Source organism: Suricata suricatta, chromosome 7 (genome assembly GCF_006229205.1).
Source record: "Suricata suricatta isolate VVHF042 chromosome 7, meerkat_22Aug2017_6uvM2_HiC, whole genome shotgun sequence".
Taxonomy (NCBI): Eukaryota; Metazoa; Chordata; class Mammalia; order Carnivora; family Herpestidae; genus Suricata; species Suricata suricatta.
The window spans coordinates 51,286,115-51,309,932 of NC_043706.1; the positions used below are offsets into that span (position 1 = coordinate 51,286,115).

Consider the following 23,818-nt stretch of genomic DNA (forward strand, 5'->3'; position numbering starts at 1 on the left):
CTTTCTCCTCAATTATGATCTTAACCAAACTTGATAAAATACAGATGTATAGATGTATACTTAGCAACATACATGTTTTATCAGCAAAGGCATTTTTACTTCTAACTTTTAAAAGTTTCAGGCACATAAAATTAATAAAATAAAATAATAAAGTAAAAATGCAAAAGAGAAATCCAAGGAAACCAGGTCATCCAAAATGGAAATTGGATGATAGATTGAGCACTTGACTGAGTAGTTATGAGACAATGATTTGTGTTCGGGAGTGAGGATTTCTTCTGCACGGACCTGCATCATAAGTGTTATTCATTGTAAATTTCTTGGAAGGTGATATTTGCCAGGTCAGATAGTAGCCAGTACACTCTGGCTCAGATTTGATGATGGTGATACAGCAATTATAAAATGACAGTTCTTGAGAAAAAATAATTTTGGATATTCTTTCTTGTGTTTTTCTTCTTTCTTCAGTCCAATGTAGATGACTTATTTTTGTCTTAGTCTTAAAGAACTGGAACATTTGTGATTTATGTCCTTCTCCTTTCAAAAAAAAAAGTAGGGCCAATTTACAAAGCAAAATACATATAAAGCAGGAATATTTTTTTAAAAACACAAGCATACAAACAAAAAGCCAATACCTAACTAGCTAAAAAGACCCAAGGTGTTGGATCCTGTTAAAATAAGCCAAATTATTTTGGTTTCTGATAGTAGCTTAAGTATTACCAAAGTTATACTATAAATTTACTATGATAGTTCTTTGAGAATAATGTAAGTGAGCATATGTGCCTATGTGTACATATATATTCATATATCTAATTTGAAAATATGGGAAAATATGGGTGCTAATAATCTCCTTTCTTAACTGAAAAAGAACCAGTGTGGTGTTTTTCCATCCCTCTCATTTTTTGCTATTTTTAAAATTTCTTTGTTGTTGGAGCAGATGAAGAAGATATTTAATTTGTGGATTGTTGCTTTGTCCATTTAACAGTGAATTATTTATTAAAAACAGAAAACCTAGTTTTGGCAATTAAAAACAGCATAAAGAGTCATGTAACCCACAAACATTTTAAATGTGATATTCTTCCTTTCTCAGTTCATGACACACTTACATTTTGTATCCCTCTTAAATAAAGCACAGCAGAAACTAGCATCACACGTTTAATAGATTTTAAAATATAGAAATATATTTAAACAGCACATTTAGAGAATAATATAATAGACTTCCGTTTCTTATTCTTACAATGGTACACTATTTATTTAAAAATATATTACTTAATGCACCCCCCAATATAGTTATTATCAAATTTTCTTAAAGATAAACTGTATTTTAAAACAACATTGCAATATACCTGAATTACAAACGGACTCATAACATTTTTGAAGCTATTTCTGATATAAGCTTTATTTGAAAGGCCCAAAAAGGTGATTAATAAATGGTGCTTTATGAATACTTTAGATGAACTGTAAATAAGCCTAACCATGGAGCCACCAGAAATAGCAAGTAACCCATCTAAATGTCATCCTTCCCAAAGTTACTGTGTGTTAAAGAAAAGCTTTAGAATGCAAAGAAAGAAAATAAATTAATTTCAGAGGGAAGAATACACATGCACATACACACAACAGAACCTTCCCATTTGGAATTATTTGCGCTTGGAGGAAGGTTTACAAAATCCCCTTACAAAATAAGGTTTTCATTGAGCTCATTCTCAAAGATATGAAAAATGGATTTCAGCTGTTCTTTCAAAATGGCAATTCTGTCAAAGCCATTCTGGGATTTTTGGTAATTTCCTTCAGTTTAGTTTCAGTCCTTTCACCTAAATAAAATCCCTTGCATCACATCAATCAGCAAACTCCGTTAGAAAGGAGAGCTAAGGAAAACGGCTCTGTCGGCATCTTTGCTCTGGTATGTTTTACATGTTTTATGTATGCAGTTACTCTTGTCTGTGGGGAGGGAAGTAGAGCGCATGGAAATGTTTCTTTATTTTGGACTGTTTTTAAATCTGAAAAAAAAATCAGCAGTAGTGTTCTAGATAATAGGCAGACACGATTTATTTGAGGTAAGAAGGTTGTACTATGAGTTTTTAGTGTTAACTTGGAAAGCTATGGACACAGGCTCAAGTCTGTCTGTCTCCACAGAGTTCCTGAAGCTTTGAGTGCTTTGCAAAATCTACAGTCCACAAGCCAAGAAGGAGCGTGCTCCTCCAGTTACACCAATTCTGTTAAAGCAAACAGTTTCAACAATTATGTGTAATCTTTCGGCTTCTATGTTCTGCCTACTGCTTATTTATTCAAATCCAGTTCAACATTTCACTTTACCTAATGAAGCAGAAACGCGAAAAGAAAAACTGTATTTATCCAAGCATTTTTGTTTGGGTTGTTGTTGTTCTTCTATTTTTTAGTTTTATTTCTAAATAAATATTCTATCACAGTTTTCACTGGCACAACATAACCAAATGCATTAAATTTCCTTCACCGATGACTAACATTCAAAGGAGTTCTGTCTGATTTCAGATAATTATATCAAAATTGTATCCGAAAAAAATGTTGAAATGGAATTGAATGGGACTTAGCCTATCCCATTGAATGACAGACTGGGCTATCTAGATCTAATAGACCTAAAAATAGTTTTTATTGCTAGGGCATCCACAAAGGAGAGATATACCTTTAAATAAATAAAAGTGACTATATACATGATATCATACATAGGTACAGAGATGAAATGAATCAGACTAATTTTATGAAATTCCCTTTTTGTCTGTATGCATACTTTTTATTGTAGCATAAACCTTGATACAGATCTTTTTCTTATTACCACTCTTATTTAATATTAATGGCAGCCGCATGAGCGCACCACCATATTTCTGTATTTTTTCAAAATGACATTGGAGCTGTCATCAAAGTACAGCACAGAGATGGCATTTAATTTGGTTGGAGCACAACAAGGCTTTGGCACATGGTCAGGAAACATCAGATGAACCTGGGAAAGAAAAACATGTTTTGTTTTTTTTTAAGAAAAGAGACATTTTGTCCACAGCTTTCAAATAAGATTCTTGTCTTGTTGCTCACAGTCAGGCACACCCTTAAGCTATGGCTCTTCTCCTATTTATGTTTAATGGCTGGGGTGGGGGTTGGAAACTGGTAGTGAAGGATGTATTTTTAAGCATTAACACCTAGAATCAACTCACCAGTTCTAATTATGTGTGAGGGCCTTGAAAAATATTCTACCAAGTAAGGAAAACTCCTTCTGTGGAATATTCAGTGGAAATTTTCCTGGGGGAAAGAACGTAGCAAGGCACTGAGTTCTTTTTGGTTAAAACGACAACTTCTATAGACTTTATGAGAAGTACAGAAGTTGCAAATGCAAATCTGTGAAGTGACACTATGAGAGTGTAGAAAGATTTGAATCTAAGAATCATTTTTAAAGGACAATTAACATTAAATCATAAAAGTTATGCCAACTCAATTTTCCACAGTAAAGGAAACATAAAAATCACAGCAAAATATACTCCAGGTATAATCCAAACTTGTTTCAAAGCAATGAATGATATCAACTCTTCTCTATAGAATTTTTTTACCAGATTAGCTTTGACTTTCTTTCTCTCCTAGCCAAGTGCAGAAAAGCAGGCTCAGCTAAATCAAAAGCAAGGAGCCTAGATTATTTTACAGATTGAATATCCGACTCCCCCAAAAGCCTAAAAGGTAGCTGTACACTGAAAGTGAAATACCTAAGTAAAGGGTTTGTTCTCATTTTGATCAGGCAGGCAGGCTGCCGATGATTTGCAATAATTGAGCAAAGAGCCAGAACACAGTTTCCCATTTCCCACCCACCTACCCTGGCGCTTTCCCCAAAGGAATTTATGGGAAGTCCCACTGATGAGCCCTGAGGGATCCACAAAAAGCAAATACAGCCTCTTAGAGTTTTGGCTGCACAATGTCCTGGCTGAAATGATATAGGAGCCCCACATGTGGACAGAAACAGCAGGAAAAATGAGGTGATCTGACATGAACTTGAAATTTCCTAAGACCTCACAAAACTAAAAGTTGGATAGTTTCTACAAATTTTAGACGCAGCTTTTGTTCCTCATCAGCTTTATCTTCCGTAACCCACACATACATGATTGATAACCCTTTGCTTCAATGGCCTTGGCAGCTTCACGAAGCAATCATTCTGAAAAAATGGATTGTTCTTGAATAGTTTCTCAAACATATTAGTCACAAATATGCTTGCCTTTAACAACAAACATGCCTGTCTCCTTGTTTCATGTCCTACACAGAACAAACGTGGAGTGCACAATGCCAGGAAAAAAAAAATCAAACTTCCCATGTCTGCTTCAAGTTTTGCAATGACTTATGTCCCATATCCCAGGATGGTGATACACAGAGCAGGTTCATGTTCCAAGTCCATGTCAGATTTTTTTTTAATGTTTCTTTTTTGACACTGCCTTCTAGACTACAGCCCTAAAAGCTGACAGTATGTGCTTATATATTTATAAGAAAAAAATGAGAGAAAGGGGGAGTTCTTTGACAGAGTTTTTTCAATAATTAAGCATTGCTTAGCCTGAAGGAAACTTTGATATATTAGATGCATAGCTAATGAAGCAGAAGTCTGCTGAGTCATCGAGATGACAGCATAAAGAAGCAAAGAATTTTCTGAGACAATGTCATTTCTCTATAAGCTAATAGTGGCTGTTGCTCTGACCCTACAGAAAGCCAGTGATACTGGCTATTCTCCAAAGGCTTGAAACAGCAGCATTTCTCTCTCTGTGATTAGCTTTTGTGAAATCTCAAAGGCCAGGAGAGAAGGCTGGAGTTCACAGGTTTTACTGGAGGAAGTTTGTGTAGAACACACCCATCCTTGAAGAGCTCCCTGTTTCCCAGAAATGATCTCCTGTTTCAAGAACGCTTCTATTTGCAAAAAGCAAAGATGAAAGCATAACAAATCTTAAAATTCTCCCAGGAATTTACTCTATACTTTGGATGGCACAGAAGTAGACAATGTCATTGGTCAAGAGTTAAAAAAAAAAAAGGATTTTTTAAATGACAGCCTTTCAAAATACACATTTGTTTTCTTTCTCTGTCTTTTGTTGTCATTGTTGTTTGTTTTTTGGTTTTTTTGTCTTTTTGTTTTACTCTAAATTACTTCCAAAGTACTTGCCAATATCCATGCTCCAGTTTCCATAGATGTGTGTCTTTGGTGTCTAACTATTCTCTAGTATCTATGGTATCAGTGAAGAGACCAGAAAATACTAAGTCATTCAATGATTAATCTGTCAATTTATATATACCCTTCCTTATTCAGAAGAAAACTGGGATAGTCTTTTCATCAGCTTTAAATGTTCAATTAATTCTGAAAAAACAATCTTCTGAAGAGTCAGCTCACAAATTCTGAGTTGTATGTTTCTTATTGGCCATAAATGAGACTCACCCACAAAGACAAGATTGTTTTTCTTACAGCTACTGCTCGCCTACTGCCATCTACCAAACAACCACTTCTGTCACTAAATCTTACATCTTGAATCATTTGTTATCTTCCTTCTATTCTGATGACATACAGTTAAAATGTTCATATTGACCCAAACATTAATTTGGAATTATATCACATAGTCTATTGTACCTTCCGGGAGCTTCTCACTCAGTCTTCCAGAGACTGTCCCACTGCCAAATCAGTAAGTCACACACCATAAGTCAGGTATGTCAGAGTCTCAAGAGGTTTCATGAGCTCATTAGATATAGTAGTATCATTTAGCCAGCATGAAATCCACATGTTATTATTGTTTTCACAAAAATAAACCCAGATTATTAGAGATTAAATCACTGCTAAATTCCTGAGTAAGGAAGGGGAGAAAAAGATTAAATCCACTTTAAAGATTTTATATATATAACAAGTATCAAGAATTTTCATAATATAAAAATATGTTGTGGAACTTTCTTAAATAATTAGAGTAAAAGCCCTCAGATGAAATTCAGTAAGGCTATTATTCAATATTTTTGCAATGATTACTAATGAATTGCTAGGTTAGGAAATGGCCCCTGGGAACCTGTGTGGTTAGTCATATTGCATAGTGAGGAAATCAGTGCAGAGTGACCACTTCATGTGGTTACTCCAATTTTCCTAGCTGAATCCTTCCCCATTCTGGAATCAGGATTATTCTTTAAACAAGCCCAAATGTACTGACTGTATCCACAATTGTTACTTTGGCTCTGAAAAATACCAAAAGAGTTTGAAAAGAAAAACATCATACATTTATAGCTCTAAATGGATGTTTCCCTTTAAAATAACTTTTATATGATGCTTATATCATAAGCCATTTTCAATTCTACAAAAACAAAGCATACCAGAGTCTGAACGATGGCGTGGTTGGTGGCATTCATGTGGGCATTGAGTGGAAAAGAACATTCTCCATCACAATAAAATGCAGCATATCCTTCTGGTGCTATAATCCAGTCCTAAAATACACACATGAACACAAAAAGAGGGAGAAGGAAAAGGAGGAAGAGGAGGAGGAGGAGGAGGAAGATGAAAAAAGAAATCATCAAGATAAAAATAAAGTAATTCTTAGAGAATACCCTTATTTAGTCTAAATAGGTTTCTCTTCTTCATCCAACAATTATTCTAAAAAGATAGCCTCCCTCAAGCCCTTAATTTATTTATAAGTTTAAGTTTACAATACAAGAATAAATATTTTCACAAGAAATTGCCCTCTGTAATTTTTCCCAAGAGGTTGCTATGTAGGATATTCATAGTGTGTATTAATGCATGTATTCATGAATAAAACCATAATCATTAAATAGCATTGTAAATATTGTTTAAACAGGAAATGATGAACTTTGGAAAGTTCAAGTGAACTAGAAAAGGGAAAGAAGAATAAACTTAATTGAAATAATTCTCATTACTTCTTAATAACGCATTCCTGGTTTTAGAAGTCTAAAGTCTGACAACCTCCTAAAGCTTTAGTATTTGTTCCTTTTTCTGTTTTTCTTTCCATTCATGTGTTAACTTTATAGTCTCTTTAGAAGAAATATATTGGAGCAAATTCTTGAGAAAAGCACATGAAATTTTTTAGGAAGCCGAAAAATTGGCACGTGGAATGGTTGCCCTGATTTTTCCCCCAAGAAATAATCTTGGTCCAAATGTAAACTTATTGAATGAATCATGCTGAAGGTTTATCATAAAATTTTTAAATGCTTACATTTTATTATTACTTTTCAATGAGATAACCCAAAATCTGCAAATCCTTGTAATGGGATAATATAATCCGAAAACTTCAATTTAAACTATCAGTACAGAAAGCCATCAAAAAACTATTTTGGTTGGGGTGCCTGGGTGGCTCAGTCGGTTAAGCATCTGACTTTAGCTCAGGTCATGATCTCAGGGTTTGTGGTTTTGAATCCCATTGGGCTCTATGCTGACAGCTCAGAGCCTGGAGTTGCTTTGGATTCTGTGTCTCCCTCTCTCTCTCTGCCCCTTCCCCACTAATACTCTGTCTCTCTCTCTCAAAAATAAATATAAAAAAACATAAAACATTTTTAAATCCTATTTTGGTTAAAGTCTCTTTCTCTCCCTGTTTGTGAAGCATATGTAAAAGACAGCAATAAGATTTTTTAAGTTTAAGAAAAACAATTTTTTCTGTACATCTACTTCATAATAACATTACAGTCAAGGGTTCTGTTTCCTAACCCTGGAGTGTGAGGCCATATGGGGGCAAATGCTGTTGCTTGAGTTAATCTGATATTGGTATAAAATTAAAACTTTGGGATATTTAAACAACAGCACCTTGTTTTCACTTTCTAAATATCATTATTATGTTTAGAAACTGTTTCTTCCTCAGCATAGTTGTGATTTTTTACTGTAAATCCTAATAATGATGTTTCAATGGCAGAAGGATAATGGAGAAATCAAAATGATGTGGATAACCCATATACTGAATAGTCATATCAGATATACTTGGTTAATGTATTGGAAAAATTACTAACAAAGATTACAAGTAACTCTGGATTTATAATAAAACAGGAAAGAAGCACCCTAGTTGACTGACCATTCTTACCTGCCATCCTAGATCCCGGAAACTCACGTAGAGTTCATGCTTCTTACAGGCTTGTTTTTGCTCACTTGTATTATAATCTAAAGATAAAAGTCAGATTTTAAACAAATGACAGCTTATCAGGTATCATAATAATTCTTTTGTGAGATCACTGATAAAATTAAAAAAAGCTGTATTTAAAGTTCAAAAATATGAGTTTGAAATGTAAAGCCAGAGCCACTTAATTCATCATGTGAACTTCAGGCAAATCACTTGTCCTGAGTTTCTTCTTCTTTAAAATGTAGAAAATACCATTTACCTTCTGAGGTTCTAACAAGAATTCAGTTAGACTCCTTGCTTTATGGTGTACAATCTGATGCCTGCCATTCAATGATTACTAGCTGCTCCGTGAATGCTCATTTATTCACACTGTAGCCGTACTTTATATATTTATATATATTAAATACTCATACAATGTTTTTCAACATCTTCCATGACACTGAGAAAGAACCAATTGGGATTTTACTGAATTGATTTTATTTCACTAAAAATACTCAAAGTTGAGCTTTTGATTTTCTCCCCAAAACCTGCCCAATCTGTAGACCCCTCCATTTTTTTTTACTAATGGCAGCTTCTCCAGCAAAAAGAGAGTCAAAATATACTCCACTTTTTCCTCTTACCCTTAAACTAATCTGCCAAGAAATCCTACAAATTCTACCTTCGAATTAGTCCAAAATCCACCTACTCTGACCACCTCCATTACTAGCCTGGTTCAAGCCACACCAGATTGCACCTGAATAACTGCAATATTCCCCCGTTCCTAACTCTCCTTGCTTCTGTTCTTGCTCTTCTACAAGAAAGCAGTCAAGCAGACCTTCTAACAAGTAAATCCAATTCTATCACTCCCCTGCAAAAAGTCCCACTCTGGTTTCCCCATATCACTAAGCGAAATGTCCTTACAATGGTTTACAAGGTCCTATATGGTTTGACCCCATCACCTTTCTGATTCATTTCCTATTAAACTTCTTCTTTACTGCATTCTGGCCATGACACTTCCTTGCTGTTTTCTACCTAGGTCAGCTTCTGTCCATCTTAGAGGCCTTCACACTCATTCTTCCCTCTACCTGAAATGCCTTTCCTATATATATATATATACGTGTGTGTGTGTGTGTGTGTGTGTGTGTGTGTGTGTGTGTATTGTTAATGCCTATAGATTCCTCAACTTTTCACTTAAGCATCATCTTCCCCGTGAAGCCTTTGCTAACTACATTATTTAAGATCACAACTCCCAACATGATATTCCTGATATCCTTCACTTTGCTCTTATTTTTTTCCATTTCACTTACCATCTTTTAATATGCTATACCTTTTATTCATTGTTTCTTGTCTGTTTCCTCCCACTAGAGTGTAAGTTCCACAGGGTCAAAAATCTTGTTGGGTTCTTTTTGTTTCACTGATATTGTATGTTTCAGCAATAGTTTCTGACATACAGTAGGTACTCAATAAATATTTGAGGAATACATAAATGAATTCCTCAACCTGTTCCACAAATGACTTGAAGCAAAAGAAGTGTATTATTTCCTTTACATATATTAGAATGTAATCTGCAAGACTAACAACGTTTTATAGTTACACAAAGGAATTAAGAATTTTTTTTAAAAAATTAAGGTTAAATAGAGAGCCTCCATATTGCATCTGGACTAAAGTAAAATATCAAAGAAACACAGAACTTTACAGAAAACCTATGTTGCCTTCCTTAGAGTTTGTTCATACTTTATACACATAACATTAAAAAAACCATTTTTATTATTTCCAATATGAAATATAAAAGAAGGAAAAATATAGGGTAAAGGAGCCAGCAAAATAACTTATTTTCAAAAAAGACAGCTATTTTTTTTCTTCTAGGAATAACTGCTACATTCAGACAGTCATCTCTGTCAAATCAATGCGGTTGGTTACTATGCAGAGTAGTCTCTTTTAAGATGCCACCTTCCAGTTTAACTCTCCTCAACCTCTAAGAACAATGTAGGCATTTCAAAGATCCTGCTAAGTCTGTCTTAGCAGGTCTTGCCATCCACTTTTCACAGTTACTTCATGCAGTTAGTTATTTAATATCTGCTAGAGGAGCACCTAGGTGGCTCAGGCTATTAAGCATCCTTTTGGTTTTGGCTCAGGTCATGGTCTCACAGTTTCATGAGTTTGAGCCCTGCATCTGGCTCTGCATTGGCAGCATGGTGGCTGCTTGGGGTTCTCTCTCTCTCTCTCTCTCTCTCTCTTTCTCTCTCTCTCTCTCAATTTCTATGTCCCTCCCCTGTTTGCACTTGTCTCTGTCTCTCTCTAAATAAATAAATAAACCTTAAAATTTTTAAATAAATTTTTTTAAATGTCTGCCTAGAAAACAAAACAATGATTAAATAATGAACTCAGACATTTTTACTTCTAGATCACAGTTATCCCTGCTGTGCAATTAGTTTTATTAAAACAAATTAAATATGCAGGTCATGTCAGAAAATGGAGAAAAGGGAATTTATGTGAAATATAGTACTCTTAGTACTCTTATTCTTTGGGCAAACTTTTCCCTTAATGAGAATTGCACAAGGAATCAATTTTGTCCAGGCAATGGACAAGCATGCTGTAGCAGTAAGTACAAGAACATGAAATGGAAAAGTTCCCTGTATAATTTTTAAAGGAAAGAAATATTTGATTCTGATGTTATCTTGATTATATAAATTTTTGAATTTCAGAAGAAAAAAATCACTAATGCATTTTCTTTAAAAATTTTTTAAAGGTTTATTTATTTTTGAGAGACAGAGTGTGAACAGGGGAGGGGCAGAGAGAGCAGGCTTCAGGTTCCAAGCTGTCAGCACAGAGCCTGATGCAGGGCTCGAACTCATGACTCACAAGATCATGACCTAAGCCAAAGTCGGCCACTTAACTAACTGAGCCACCCACATGCCCCAGAATACCTTCTCTTTAAAAAGATAGTGAATATTTTCGTCTATGGGGTCTTCCATCACAATGACAACTTCATCACGACAGTGTGAAAGTAGACAAATACTAATGTCAATGGATAGATATGACTATATCCCAAGAAAACCCTACTTCTTGATGCTAAAATTTGAATTTCATATGACTTCTACATGAAAGAAAATTTTATCCTTCTTTTGAGTCTTTTTTAACCATTTAAATAAGTATAAGACCCATTCTTAGAAATTGGGTCATACAAAAAGAGGCCATGAAGCCTTACATTGCCAAACCCTGCATTAGACAATAATGAGAATATTTATCCATTCATTTTTGTCTTAATTAAAAACATTGAATATGATAAAGACATTGTAGCCAATAACACATACAAGTAATATGAAAAGCCATAAACTGTGTATATGGTTATATGAATTCCATGTTTTTTAAAAAAAGGAAAGTAACACTTAAAAGTCAAAATAGATCTGTTCCATCTATGCAACTTTTCATGCAGGCTAAGTGATGTATATAATATAACATCACATAAAGGTAATGAGCAATGAAATTTATAATAGAATCTGCTTCCAAGAATCTGATTTTATAAAGCATTAGGACTATTCACTTATTCTGTCAGAAATAAAAATTAATGGATGAGTGAAGTGAATGCTGTACCAAAACCAGCAAATTCTACAAAAATTTAGGTTTACTAAAAATGGTTGGCAGAATAAACTAAAGGAGGAAGGACAAGGAAATTAAAGTTATATCTTTAAAAATTATTGAGGGGCGCCTGGGTGGCTCAGTCGGTTGGGCCTCCGGCTTCGGCTCAGGTCAGATCTCACGTTTGTGGGTTCGAGCCCCCGTTGGGCTCTGTGCTGACAGCTAGCTCGTAGCCTGGAGCCTGCTTCTGGTTCTGTGTCTCCTTCTCTCTCTGCCCCTCCCCCTCTCATGCTCTGTCTCTCTCTGTGTTAAAAATAAATAAAACATTAAAAAAATTTTTTTTTAAATTATTGATCAGCAGCCTTTTGAAAATTAAAATGAAAGGGACATAATGCCACTGTAGATTAACCTGCTGAAAAATGAAGAATTCTACCAGAAATTACTAGAATGTTCTGGTGTCACAACCATGCTAGAGAAGTATGCTAACATTCCTCAAACACAATGCAAGTGTTACAAATGTATCATTTCTTTGTTTTCTCTTATAATGGTAATAATATTGGGAAACCAGTGCCAAAACATTTCAAATATTGCTGAATACTTCAAGCAAGTATCTTTATGATCAATTTCTGCAAACAGTACAAACCTAATATTTTTCTTAGACTTTCAAGAAAAGTCTTAGAAAAAATTTTTTTTCTTAGAAAAATATTGTGAAAAACATATATGGAGGTTAAAAGTAGTAAAAGTCAATAATCCTGAACTCTACATAGGACTTCAATGGTCTGTCCACTAGTCTCTAAAAAACAAATTTCCAAATAAATAAACATGGGTTAGTTTCACTATGAAGTGGGCCAGAAAAATTAAATCCAGACAATTCCATATACCAGTATGGGTTTCTTTCCCTTCCTTTCCTTTCCTGTCCTGTCCTTTTCTTTCCTTTCCTTTCCTTTCCCTTCCCTTCTGTTCCCTCTTTCTTTCTTCCTTTCTTTCTTTCTTTCTTTCTTTCTGTCTTTCTGTCTTTCTGTCTTTCTGTCTTTCTTTCTTTCTTTCTTTCAAATCTAGTATGAGCTTCTTTAGTGGGTGAAATATAGACATATTTATAAAAGAAAGAAAACAAAATACAATTTAACATTTAAACATGTCAAAAGCTTAAATCAGTCAGATACGATGAGATACTGTGCTTCAAAGCAAAAGAGGTGTTAGCGTTCCATGCTCAGTTCCCAACAGAAAAAAGAGATAAAGGAAGTCAGCACCTAAGTATCAAGGTTTTCAGTAATTTATAGAAAATGGAAATGACGAATGAAGATATAAGAGGTAAAGAAGCAGGAATAATACTGAAATAGACTATCTGATAATGTAAATCCTGATAAGGCCCTAGGGGTAGAAAAATTCATGATAAACTCCAAACACATAACAATCCCCTTCAAAGATAAGGGATTTCCAAAATGCTGCTGCCATTCTATCTTAATCACCATCTTCTACAGCCAAGGAATCCTTCCCTTGAATTTTTGCAAAACCCACTAGTAATTACTGTGATTGATTTGTGTATCAGTAACTATGTTCTTCTATGCACAAATGTCTGACACAGAACAGATGCCACAAAATAATAACTATCTGCTGTGTTTGTTGAATTCTGCTTTCCAAAGCATCTATGTGGATGATCCAACTAATATCTTCAGCTTTGAACTTACTGACATAAAAACTGTCCATAAACCTGAGTTTCCAACTCCTCCCACCAGACATCTCTAAATAAAAGCTTCTTAAATGCCTCCTACTCACTATTTTTACTTCTGACTTTCTACTCTTAAGATGCTACCCTTCAGATCACTACTTTCATTAACAAGATCACCTAGTGACCCAAATGAGAACATTTAGTAAGTTTCTTGATTTTCTTTCTTTCTTCCTCATGTCCTACACTACATTAGTCCACAAAGCCTATGAACTGACCCATTTCTAGTCTAGATAACCTTTTGGAAACCCTTTCCTCTCTTGGTTACCTCATACTTTCTAAATATCCTCTTCCAGGAACTCGGACCTAGGATAACAGTCCATCCCTGCTCTCCTCCTCTATCTCTTACCATAAGTCTTCTGTCTCTTTCATGGAATTGCTTTTGCCCCTTGCCTGTACTTAAAGTACTGATGCTGCTGCAGGAGATTCCTTTTTTTTTTTTCTTTTACTTTATTTTCTGTGACACTGTCAAGTCCTAAGCTTCATCTCACAATTTGAGCTCATATCCATATCTTCTTCCTGTACTTGCCACTTATTCTTGACATGCTGATCTCCAGGATCCTGTCTCACCACCCACTGCTGGCCCATCCCACATGCTTTGGTTTCCACTTCCCCTTTCTCCAATCTATAATCTCTGCTGCTTGGAGTGTTGGACTAGACTCCTAATCATTATCCAGGCTTTTGATTTCCTCCCTTGGCATCCCATCCTTCACTCTGATGCCAAATTTAACTTTTTAAAATGCATATCTGATTATGATACTCCTTTTTCCAATTTCTTGATGAAGACACCATTGTTCCTAAGTATCACATACCCTACTCCTTATAATTTGGCCCCTGCATACTTTTCTAGCTTTTCTCACACACACAAGGCAACTTGCATGCCCAGATATTTAACATGGGCTCATGGCTCTGTAACGCACATCCGTCTGAAATGGCTTCACCTACCTTTCCATTTCTGGAAAACATCTATTCCTTCTCATATAAGTCTCTCATGAAGTCTTTTGAGCCAAACATGGTACTGCTTAGGTGCTCTCTCTTTCCAACCATTACACTACCTTCTATTTACTCTAATAGAAGTGACCTTCTAATAATTACTAATGCTCATGTCTTTTCTATTGTCTGTGGAACTGCTTGTGCTTAAGAAGCAAGATTTGGAGGTATCCATCTTTTATCAGAATATAGTTAATACTGTGCTTATCACACAATGGGTGCTTATTTATTTTTTAAAGTTTTTTAATGTTTATTTTTGAGACAGAGAGTGTGAGTGAGGGAGAGGCAGAGAGAGGGAGACAGAGGATCCACAACGGGCTCTGTGCTGACAGCAGAGAGCCCAATGTAGGGCATGAACTTGCAAACCATGAGATCATGACCTGAGCCCAAGGCAGAGGCTCAACCAACTGAGCTACCTAGGTGCCCCAATGGGTGCTTATTTAATAATGAATACATTTATTTTACAATAAATTGTGCCCAGATATATTCTCTCTATGGATTCTCTCTAGACAGAGACTTGGCAACAGACACAATGCACTAATATTTATTGGTGAATTTTTTTATATAATTAATTGCTCAGACTGGCCAAATTAGTTAAGGATTTCCTTCTTCCTTCTGAAGTCTCAAAGGCCAAGAAATTCCCATAAGTGACCAGGAGTATTGGTACTTTTTAGGGAGAGAGCTTCTAGTTTTCTCTGATATAAGAGTCTGAACTCTTTATGTACCAGTTCTGAAAACCATCAAATCATGTGAACTCATTTAAGAACTAACAGTGATAATGGCTTGTACCAAATAAGCATGTACCACTATTCTCAGTTCTTTGTTAATATTTATTTAATTTATTTATTTAATTAATTTATTTAATTTAATCCTCACAACTCATTTCATCTCCTCCTAGGGGCAGAGACTATTAACATCATCACTTTACAGATGAAGAAACAGAGATAGGGAGAGGTGACATCTTGCCCAAGATTTTACAAATAGCAAATGATACACCCAGGATTAAATGATAAAATCCTAAATGGATGATAGATAAATAAATGTACTGATAGCTAATTTATGCACCAAAATAATTGTTGTTTTAGGAGGGATTTCCAAAATTTTGCATGATTCAGGGAACAAATAAATGACAGTTGTTAGTGTTAATTATTAAATAAATCAAGTGGATTAGAAACATTCTCACATGTGCAGCCTTGTAGGGTTTTTACTGCAACCTTGATCTTGAGAGCCCCAATTTGAAAACAACCAAAATGCCATTTAAGAGTGGCATGACTAAATCAAGCCACTGTTGACTATACTGCAACAGTTAAAAAGAATGAGGTCACTCAATTTGAAGGATGGCTGAGACACATTGTTTTTAAAAAATCCATAACACCAACTCTATGAGATGCTAGAAAAGCCAAAACTGTGAGGACAACAAGGAGATCTGTGGTTGCTAAAGGGAGGAAGGGATGAATAGCCAAAGAAGAAGATTTTGAGGGCAAAAAGCACTCTGTATGATAGCATAATGATGGATACATGTCATGATATGTTTGTCCAGACCCACGGAATGTACAACACCAAGAGTTAATCCTGATGTAAACTATGAACTTTGGACAATTATAAATTCTTCTTTGTGATTCATCCTTGGTAAGAAAGGCACCATTCTGATGACTAATGTTAATAATGGGGGAGACTAAGCATGTGTAGAGCAGCGATATGTGGGAAATCTTTGTACCTTCCTTTCAATTTGGTTGTGAACCTAAAACTGCTCTAAAACAGTCTGGGAAACTACAGAGATATATCATTTATGGAATGAAAAACATATAATAAAAATATATTCCCCAAAAGAGATTTATATAATGGGGAAAAGATTTGCAAGTACAAGTACCATGTTGATATGTGTATCAGAGTCACCTATCTCAAAAGTATTTAGGTGAGCAAGACAGAATTTTAGCTTTATTTATTATTTATTACTTTTAAGTGACAAGATATGTATTAACTACATGATATAAAACATTCTGGGGAAATAAATGTAATTAATTATTCTTTCTGGTTTTGATTAACATCAGTTTGTCCAAGAGGCATGAGTTTATATTGCATATATTAGGCAAAAGATAATGCCTATCCAAGTTGAGAATACACACAAAATATTTCCACTGTAATGACTCTTAGGACTAGTTGGCCTAAGAGATCACCATGATTTTAGTAGGGCCACTAATGATTGGATTCACTTTCAACAATCCCTAGTATCCAGCACACAATAAGCACACTTTTCAAGAAGATCTGCAGTGAACCAAGACTTGCCATTTGCCTTTTTGTTCTTCCAAATTCTTAATACTCGATTTTCAGCATAGCTATAGTCCTTAGAAGAGCATCTTGCTCTCAGTAGATTCTTTAAGATCTTATCAACCTAGAACATAGAGCCTTTTTTAAGCTAACTAAAAAAATAGCTATTACCTCCAGTTCTTTCTGGAAGAAGCCACACCCAAAACTCAAATAAACATCCATTGTGCTGCCTCCTGATGAGGCAGTACCTTCCACAATGTGTCTGCTCAACTTCCTTGCCAAAAATCTGACGAGAAACAAAGAGGGACAGGTTCTATAAAAAATCTGGGTGTAGTGGGGCTGTCTGTGTACATTCCCCTGAAAGAAAAATTTAGTTTTTTTCCATACAGTAGACACATTAATTTACGTAACAATTCCTATTTTGTGCTAGACAATGTTCTAGGCTCTTCCATAGGAATATAGAAGAACAAAGGCTCACTGAGAAGTTGGAAGGCAAGAATCTTTGAAATAGAAAAGAAGTTGGGTAAGGAAAGCAAGAATGACCTTGGTTTTAATTCTCCTGCACGAACAGAGACATTTGACAATATGCTTTGGAGAAAACAAAATGCAATCAGGCAAACATTTAATACGACTCTCTTTCCCCCACTGGCATCTTTCTTAGCCACGTAGTCTTCAAACAGTAATTTATTGTAAAGGCTTAGTGCTATTACAGCATTTATTATTTATATTTGAATAATTTTAAAGTTTCACTGGCATTTCAAGTCTACTAAGTATCAAATTTTATGTTTATATTAGCATTCCCTTTCCTTAAACCCCTGTCTGTTAGGCCAAATCCTATGAGACTTTTTCCCGTCTGCTTGATTACTACCTATTGAAAGGTTACGTCTCATCGACACAAACCAGCTACTTTCTTTCTTATTATCAAAATATGAACATGCTCCAAAACATCTACCACATATTTCACAGACATGGCTGCCAATGACAAACTTTTTAAAAGGAAAATATTGGGCTATATTAGAATAATTTTGTACTGCAAATGGTGTTAGGAAACTGATGAAAAGTTACATGATTTCTGCTCCATGTGTTTTATTCATCTCTAGTTATAGAAGTACATTTGTTACTTGTGGTCAGAAAGAGAAGATAAATAGAGTTCACCAATAGGGAAAAGAACTTTGATGATTTCAGTCTCTGGAACACCTCTGCCACAGTCGTTACAAACTCCCATAATAAGTATGTGACTTGCACTTTTCCCTTTGTGACTTCCTCAAAAATTATTCGCTATTCTATGCATGATTAACAAACCTTTTTCTTAATGCAGTCTGCTACATCAAATTAAAAACATTTCAACCAATTTCAGAACCATTCTACATGAAAAGAAAAATATACAACTTTGACAGGCTAGTATTTACAAGGAAGAAAAGGTCTTAGAAAGTTATTTTTCTCCATCTTTCATATGAAGCAATTATAATTTTTGCCAAACTAAATATCTAGTGAAGATCTTTATAAAACAGCTTTGTAACAAGGCACAAATACCATGTTTAACTTTCAAGTGAAAAATATGCTTAAAATTATTTGTTGGAAAATTATTTTAAAGCGTTGCTCTATATGTAGCACGTAGTTTAGTGTAGTGTAATTTCATAAAGAAATCTTTCCCCATTTCTCTTACTGGATACATCAAATAGGCTTAAGAAGATTCCAGTTAATTCCAACTTAGTAAGTTTGTTGAGAGTTCCACGTACAAAAAATTAATAAAACATATTATTATTTAGTTATAATCATTCTTTAACACACATACACATTTGAGTAACAAAAACAATGCAGTATGATTTGTCAGTTTCATGTGATTGAGGGGAAAAAATGACACTTTCAGGAATAATGGAAAATACTGTCAATGTCTTTCTGGAGGAGGAAAGCATTCTAATTTGCTTGAATACCATATGCAAGGATCTTGCCTGTTTTGTTCACCAGCTCATCCATTGTGCCTGGCAAGTACACTACATATGTTGGCCATTAACATAGACCACATACTTTTCAAATGAACAAACATATTGTACTAAGTTAGGATGGTCTAGGGTAAATTTTCTCTTTCAAACAGATTTATTTTTTATAGATAAAGAAAATTTCTTGGAATAAAATAGCCATCATTTCCATCTAAGAACAGCTTACAAAAATCTGTTTGTAGCCTGGACTAAACAAGGTATTTATTGGTATAAATAATATGATTCAGTAACTTCAGATTTTGTCAGTTAACCCTTGGTTCCAAGTGACTGTACTTTTAGCTTCCTTTTCTATCAATTAATAGATTCACTTGCGAGTACATTCGGATCATTGTGCGTTTGTAATATTTTGTTACTGAATGTTAAACATGTGTGCACATACATAGACATACTCAAAGCAGATATCTAGATAATAGCATCCAAATAATTAATGGAAATGTGAATATTATCTTAATTTCTATATAATCTGTCCTGCTTTTATTTCAGAAAAAAAATGTAAATTGCTGATTCACATGTATCACTTTAAGTAGTAAAGAAGTATTTTTCTGTTGAATTTACCTGGTTACCCATCCATATGTGAGAGGCCCTGGGGGGATGTCAACTCAGCAAGTTGTACAGTTCGGTTTTGGCTAGACTTGGTTGACGTAGCCCTTTCATAATTTTATTACTTATTACTACCAGCTTGATTTTTAATTTGAACTGAATCTTTCAACATGGGAAGGCAAGTCATACTTCCTTTGAAATGCATTACTGAGTGATTCACTGATCAAACATTCTGAGGATGTTCGCAACATGGCTGGATGATTTAATAGACCAAACAAAGGTATATCCAGAGGATAAATTTATTGTGGCCACTTGATTTGCAACATATGACCCCATAACTCTCTGCATGCAACTGCTGCTCTGGTTTTATCTTACCTCCAACACTGGACATTCTGGAGGAGTCCTGATGAGAGCTGGATTTATTGCGGTTTTGATTTTTCCGTTTGTTAGCTGCTCTTACAGATCGAAGAAGGACCTCACTTGCCTTGAAGAAGGCCACCATGAACGGTTGTTTTGACTGAGGTCCATGTCTTCCCACGAGACCAGCGGATTTCACATTGATACTCCGTCCTAGAATGGAAGGCACAAGCGCTTGGTTTATGAGAAAGAGCTAAAGTTTACCTGCCTGCCGTGAATGAATTCTGAGGGTACTTTGAAAAAGTAACATTACTGTTTAAAACATGATCAGAATGTTTTCTTTTCAGGCCACAGATTTTTATAAACATCGAGAGTTTGCTGTTACAGACAATTATCCATGCTTGGTTTTCCATTTTGCTTCATTCTTCACCACAGAACACCCTGGGGCTGCCTTCCCTAACTGATCCTTCTCAGACCTGGAAGTCAGCAATATTTTAAATGGAAAGGCTTGACTACCATCAGCCTGGAAATGTCCACATTCAGTAACAATTTCAAAAATATTAGCTACGGGCTCTTCTGCATTAAATGCCCTATAATTTTCCTCTAAGTGATAAAAGCCAAATGGCTGGCTGGGTGTTTCTACTTTCTCCAGCTTTTGCAAGCCTTTCAAGTGTTAATTAGTGCTGATAGCCTCCCCCCTTCACCTCTGGCCTGTGCCCAGCAAACTTTACAAAGCTCTAGCTCCACTAAAAGCTCTTCGCAGGTCATTCTACAAGTCCCTGCTGGGGATGGAGGTTTGCTTTAAATTCCACTTCTTTCTCAACCTCAAAAGGATTTTGAAGTAATCATGGAAATTTCAGAGTTCCTCTCTCTCTGAGTTTTGACACACCTGAATGTTTACTGAAAGGATTTCACAAGTTGTTAACCGAGCCTGGAGATTCTCAGGAGACAGGACTCCATGTGAGTGTGGAGACTCACCTTTGTCTCTAAACCAACCTGCAACTCAGACCGTTCTGAGGCTGTTGGTGTGGTTGTGTTTCAGAGAAGGATTGTGATTGAAACGAGAGGCTGTACAGGAATGCATTACGAGTCAAGATGTCCTAGAGACTAGAAGTAGATGTTGATAAAGCACCTCTCCCACTGGCTAGTAATACTAATAATTACAATAATGCCCAATGTATTTGGAACACTTGCAATGTATGTGCTAGGCATTTTTCTAAGTGATTTCCATGTAATATTTCATCTGATTCAACAGATACTCTAGGAGTTAGGTGTTACTATTTTCCCCTCTTGACAATTCACTCTTGTTATGGTCTTCTAATTTAAAAAATCACAAATATATATATAATATATATGAGTTATATATATTTTATATAAGTTATATATTATATATATACCATATATATAAAATTTTCAGTGATATATATATATAGACTATATATATATATATATATATAGTCTAGTTCTAGTCTGATATCAAGTTCCATGAAAATCACCCAAGGAGGAATAACTATTTAACCTTAGGTTGTAAATTTAGTTGAGAATTACTAAAAACTCACGCCAAATTCCTACTCTAGATACAGAAATTACCAATCTTTTAAGAGTAATATATAATGTGGTTTGAAATATGTGCATGATTGACTCTGCCTTGCCCCCTGAGAGATGAGCATGTTTTCTTAAAATATTTATTCAGTAAAGACTGTGGAGTAAACCTCAGTCCATTATGAGACCTGACCCACCTTAGAAGAAAGAGAAGAAAAACAAGTCCTTGAAACGGCATCAATGGCATTTTAGCAAATAAACTCTTGCTCTTAACAAAATTTATTTTGGCAGCATAAACACTTTTGTGTATACTTGTATTGTGCAGAGACCTTCTACCGTCAGAAAATGAGACTGTGTCATGTGAGGCTGTGCAGCTGTTGAGAGGGACACAGAGGTCCTTTAAATATGGAGGTATTGGTTAAAAAAGGGAAAATGAAGAGTGTGTGCTAATCCAAGCCGCATCCGTATCCTCATCAATTGTTCTACAACATCTCAGAGAAACTCAGTCCGTTCCCACAATTATGAAAATGGCTATCTGCCTCACAAACGCCACTAGGCTCACTCCTACTGAAGAAAGAACTTACAAATAATCAAAGCAGCAAACCTTAAACAAATAAGCATATAGGTTTCTCTTTTAAATGCAAACTTACAGTGGCTCTATGCCAGAGTCTATATTTCTTAGAAAAACTCTATCACTGGCATAAATGAAAGAGGCAGTTTGATTTGTGGTCAGAGCAGTTTCCATTCGACTTCCACTGTAACAAATGTATTAATTCAGCTCAGACTTCCTCCTTCTGGCAGCCCTTTTGCTGTAAAAAGAGAAATTAGAAGTTCCAGCCAAATACCATACCTTGAACTGACCCACTTCAATACATAAACACTTTTACAACATGTTTATTCAGGTGTAGCACTTGAAATTGGTTTAAGATGTTTCCAGTGACAGAGAGCTCAGCAAAAGAAAAAAAAAAAAAGAACTGAGAAACTTAGCTGTTATGGAATAAAATAACTGGCAATCTATTCTTCAAATTTTTTTCTATCTCGCAGTACAACATAAAATGTATTTGTTGAGATTTTATTTTGATTTTTTTAATGAAGTGTTAATTTAACAGGAACTAAATTTTTACTTGTATACATTGGTGACTGCAGAAATCATTTTAATATATGATCTCTCTAATACTAAAATAGGTTGCCACAAGATGTTCACAAATGGAATAGAGTAAAATCGGTTTTCCATTCATTACAACACACTGCCCCTGTAATAGTTAAATAAGCACTTAACACAAAGTTCCAAGTTTCCTTTGGTTTGCAAGAGAGTTTCTTTTATTATCATTCTAAGGACTTTCAATATTTTAATTTTTATCTGTGCAGAAATAATACTGCCCAAAGATTTATGTTCTGAAAATCGAAGGATGTGTGTATGTTACAAATATGGGTTTCTTGGGCTTTACAAAGGTGGATATTGTGTGTGAAGCAAAGTAGTCTTCAAACCAATGTGAACTCCCTTTAAAATAACTTTTGATATTATTAAGTTTCCTCTTGGTTTCCTTTTTACTTCAGCAACAAGGTGACTATTAAGATTCCATAAGTTAATGCTTGCTCACTTACTCTTGGCCTTGAACTACACCAATAGAACATTAACTATGTGACCACTCCTTCAGACACAAGGTACCTGGACTGATTATGTTGACTAAACCTTTGGAATGCCTGAACAGTTGTTTTTGCTAAAAATGCTAATAGGACCCAAACTATGTTGCACGTATTGAAAATAGTGAATCTTCCATAAAATGTATTCGAAAATGTTGATTTTTCTTCTTAAACGTACAGCATGTTTTAGATATTGCAAATATATAAAGAAAAAAGCCTACCTAAAACATTTTGATTTAGGAAAATTATATGTTGGCGTGTGTCATCATGGTTTTATTTTTCAAAGGTGATCCTTATATTTGATTTCTAGTTAAAAACAATAGATATTTAAAGATTAAGGACTGGGTATACAGTGAAAATGGAAATGGGGTTGGGTAATGAGAAGAATATTAAATAAAAAGATGATAAGGACACCAACTTGAGCCCAGTCTTCGTCTCCTTGGGATTTAGGCGTGCTTAGGCATAGCTAGAACATTGTTAGGTTTAATTCACCAGGCATGGAGTATAGAACAACCTCATGAGAAAGAATTCATCCTAAGAGAAAGGTGAACCCAGTAGGCATAAATTCAGGACAATGTCCAGTGAGTATAGAGAAAAGAAACAATTTGAGCAGCAAATATATGGGCATATTATTTCTCAGTTTTATCAACTACACGGTGAGTAAAGATGGGCTTTGGATGATACCTTCTTCTAAAGAAATGATTATTCTTCTCACACAAAAATCCGCGAGGGAAATAGGTGATGCTGGAGCTGTAACCGACTAAATTTTGCTATAACTGGAGCTGGAGATTTGAGACTTTTCAGACCTGCTCCTCTGACCCTATGACTTTGTATAAGCACTGGGGTCAGGGGATTGTATTCACACGTGCCTAAGGGCACAACCATCCATTTCGAATTTACAGTCCCTGAGAAGGTAGACTGGCAAACAAAAGATCCATCCCACACTTCCTAGTGTTGTGTCTCAGACCATTCTTTTTGGAAAATGTGACTTTCAAAATGTTTATTTCTTTAAAAAGAGGGTTATTAAAGGAGGCTCTGACATAAAACAGCTCCTCAGAGGCATGTTGATAGTATAAGGATAAGTGGTTCCAAATATGAGCGTTTAGCTTCCCTCCAGAATA

At 35.2% G+C, this 23,818-nt stretch overlaps 1 protein-coding gene across 1 annotated transcript in view; it reads right to left on the reverse strand.

The window, feature by feature from the left end:
* Positions 1-1,136: 1,136 nt before the first annotated feature.
* BMP5 (bone morphogenetic protein 5) overlaps positions 1,137-23,818 on the reverse strand; it is a 111,502-nt gene continuing 88,820 nt past the window's right edge. The window contains exons 4-7 of the mRNA XM_029944555.1: positions 19,530-19,724; positions 8,037-8,113; positions 6,328-6,438; positions 1,137-2,968 (exon numbers count right to left, since the gene is read on the reverse strand). Of these exons, the coding sequence (XP_029800415.1) occupies positions 2,819-2,968; positions 6,328-6,438; positions 8,037-8,113; positions 19,530-19,724 (533 nt within the window). The 3' untranslated portion in view covers positions 1,137-2,818. The remainder of the gene's footprint in view (positions 2,969-6,327; positions 6,439-8,036; positions 8,114-19,529; positions 19,725-23,818) is intronic.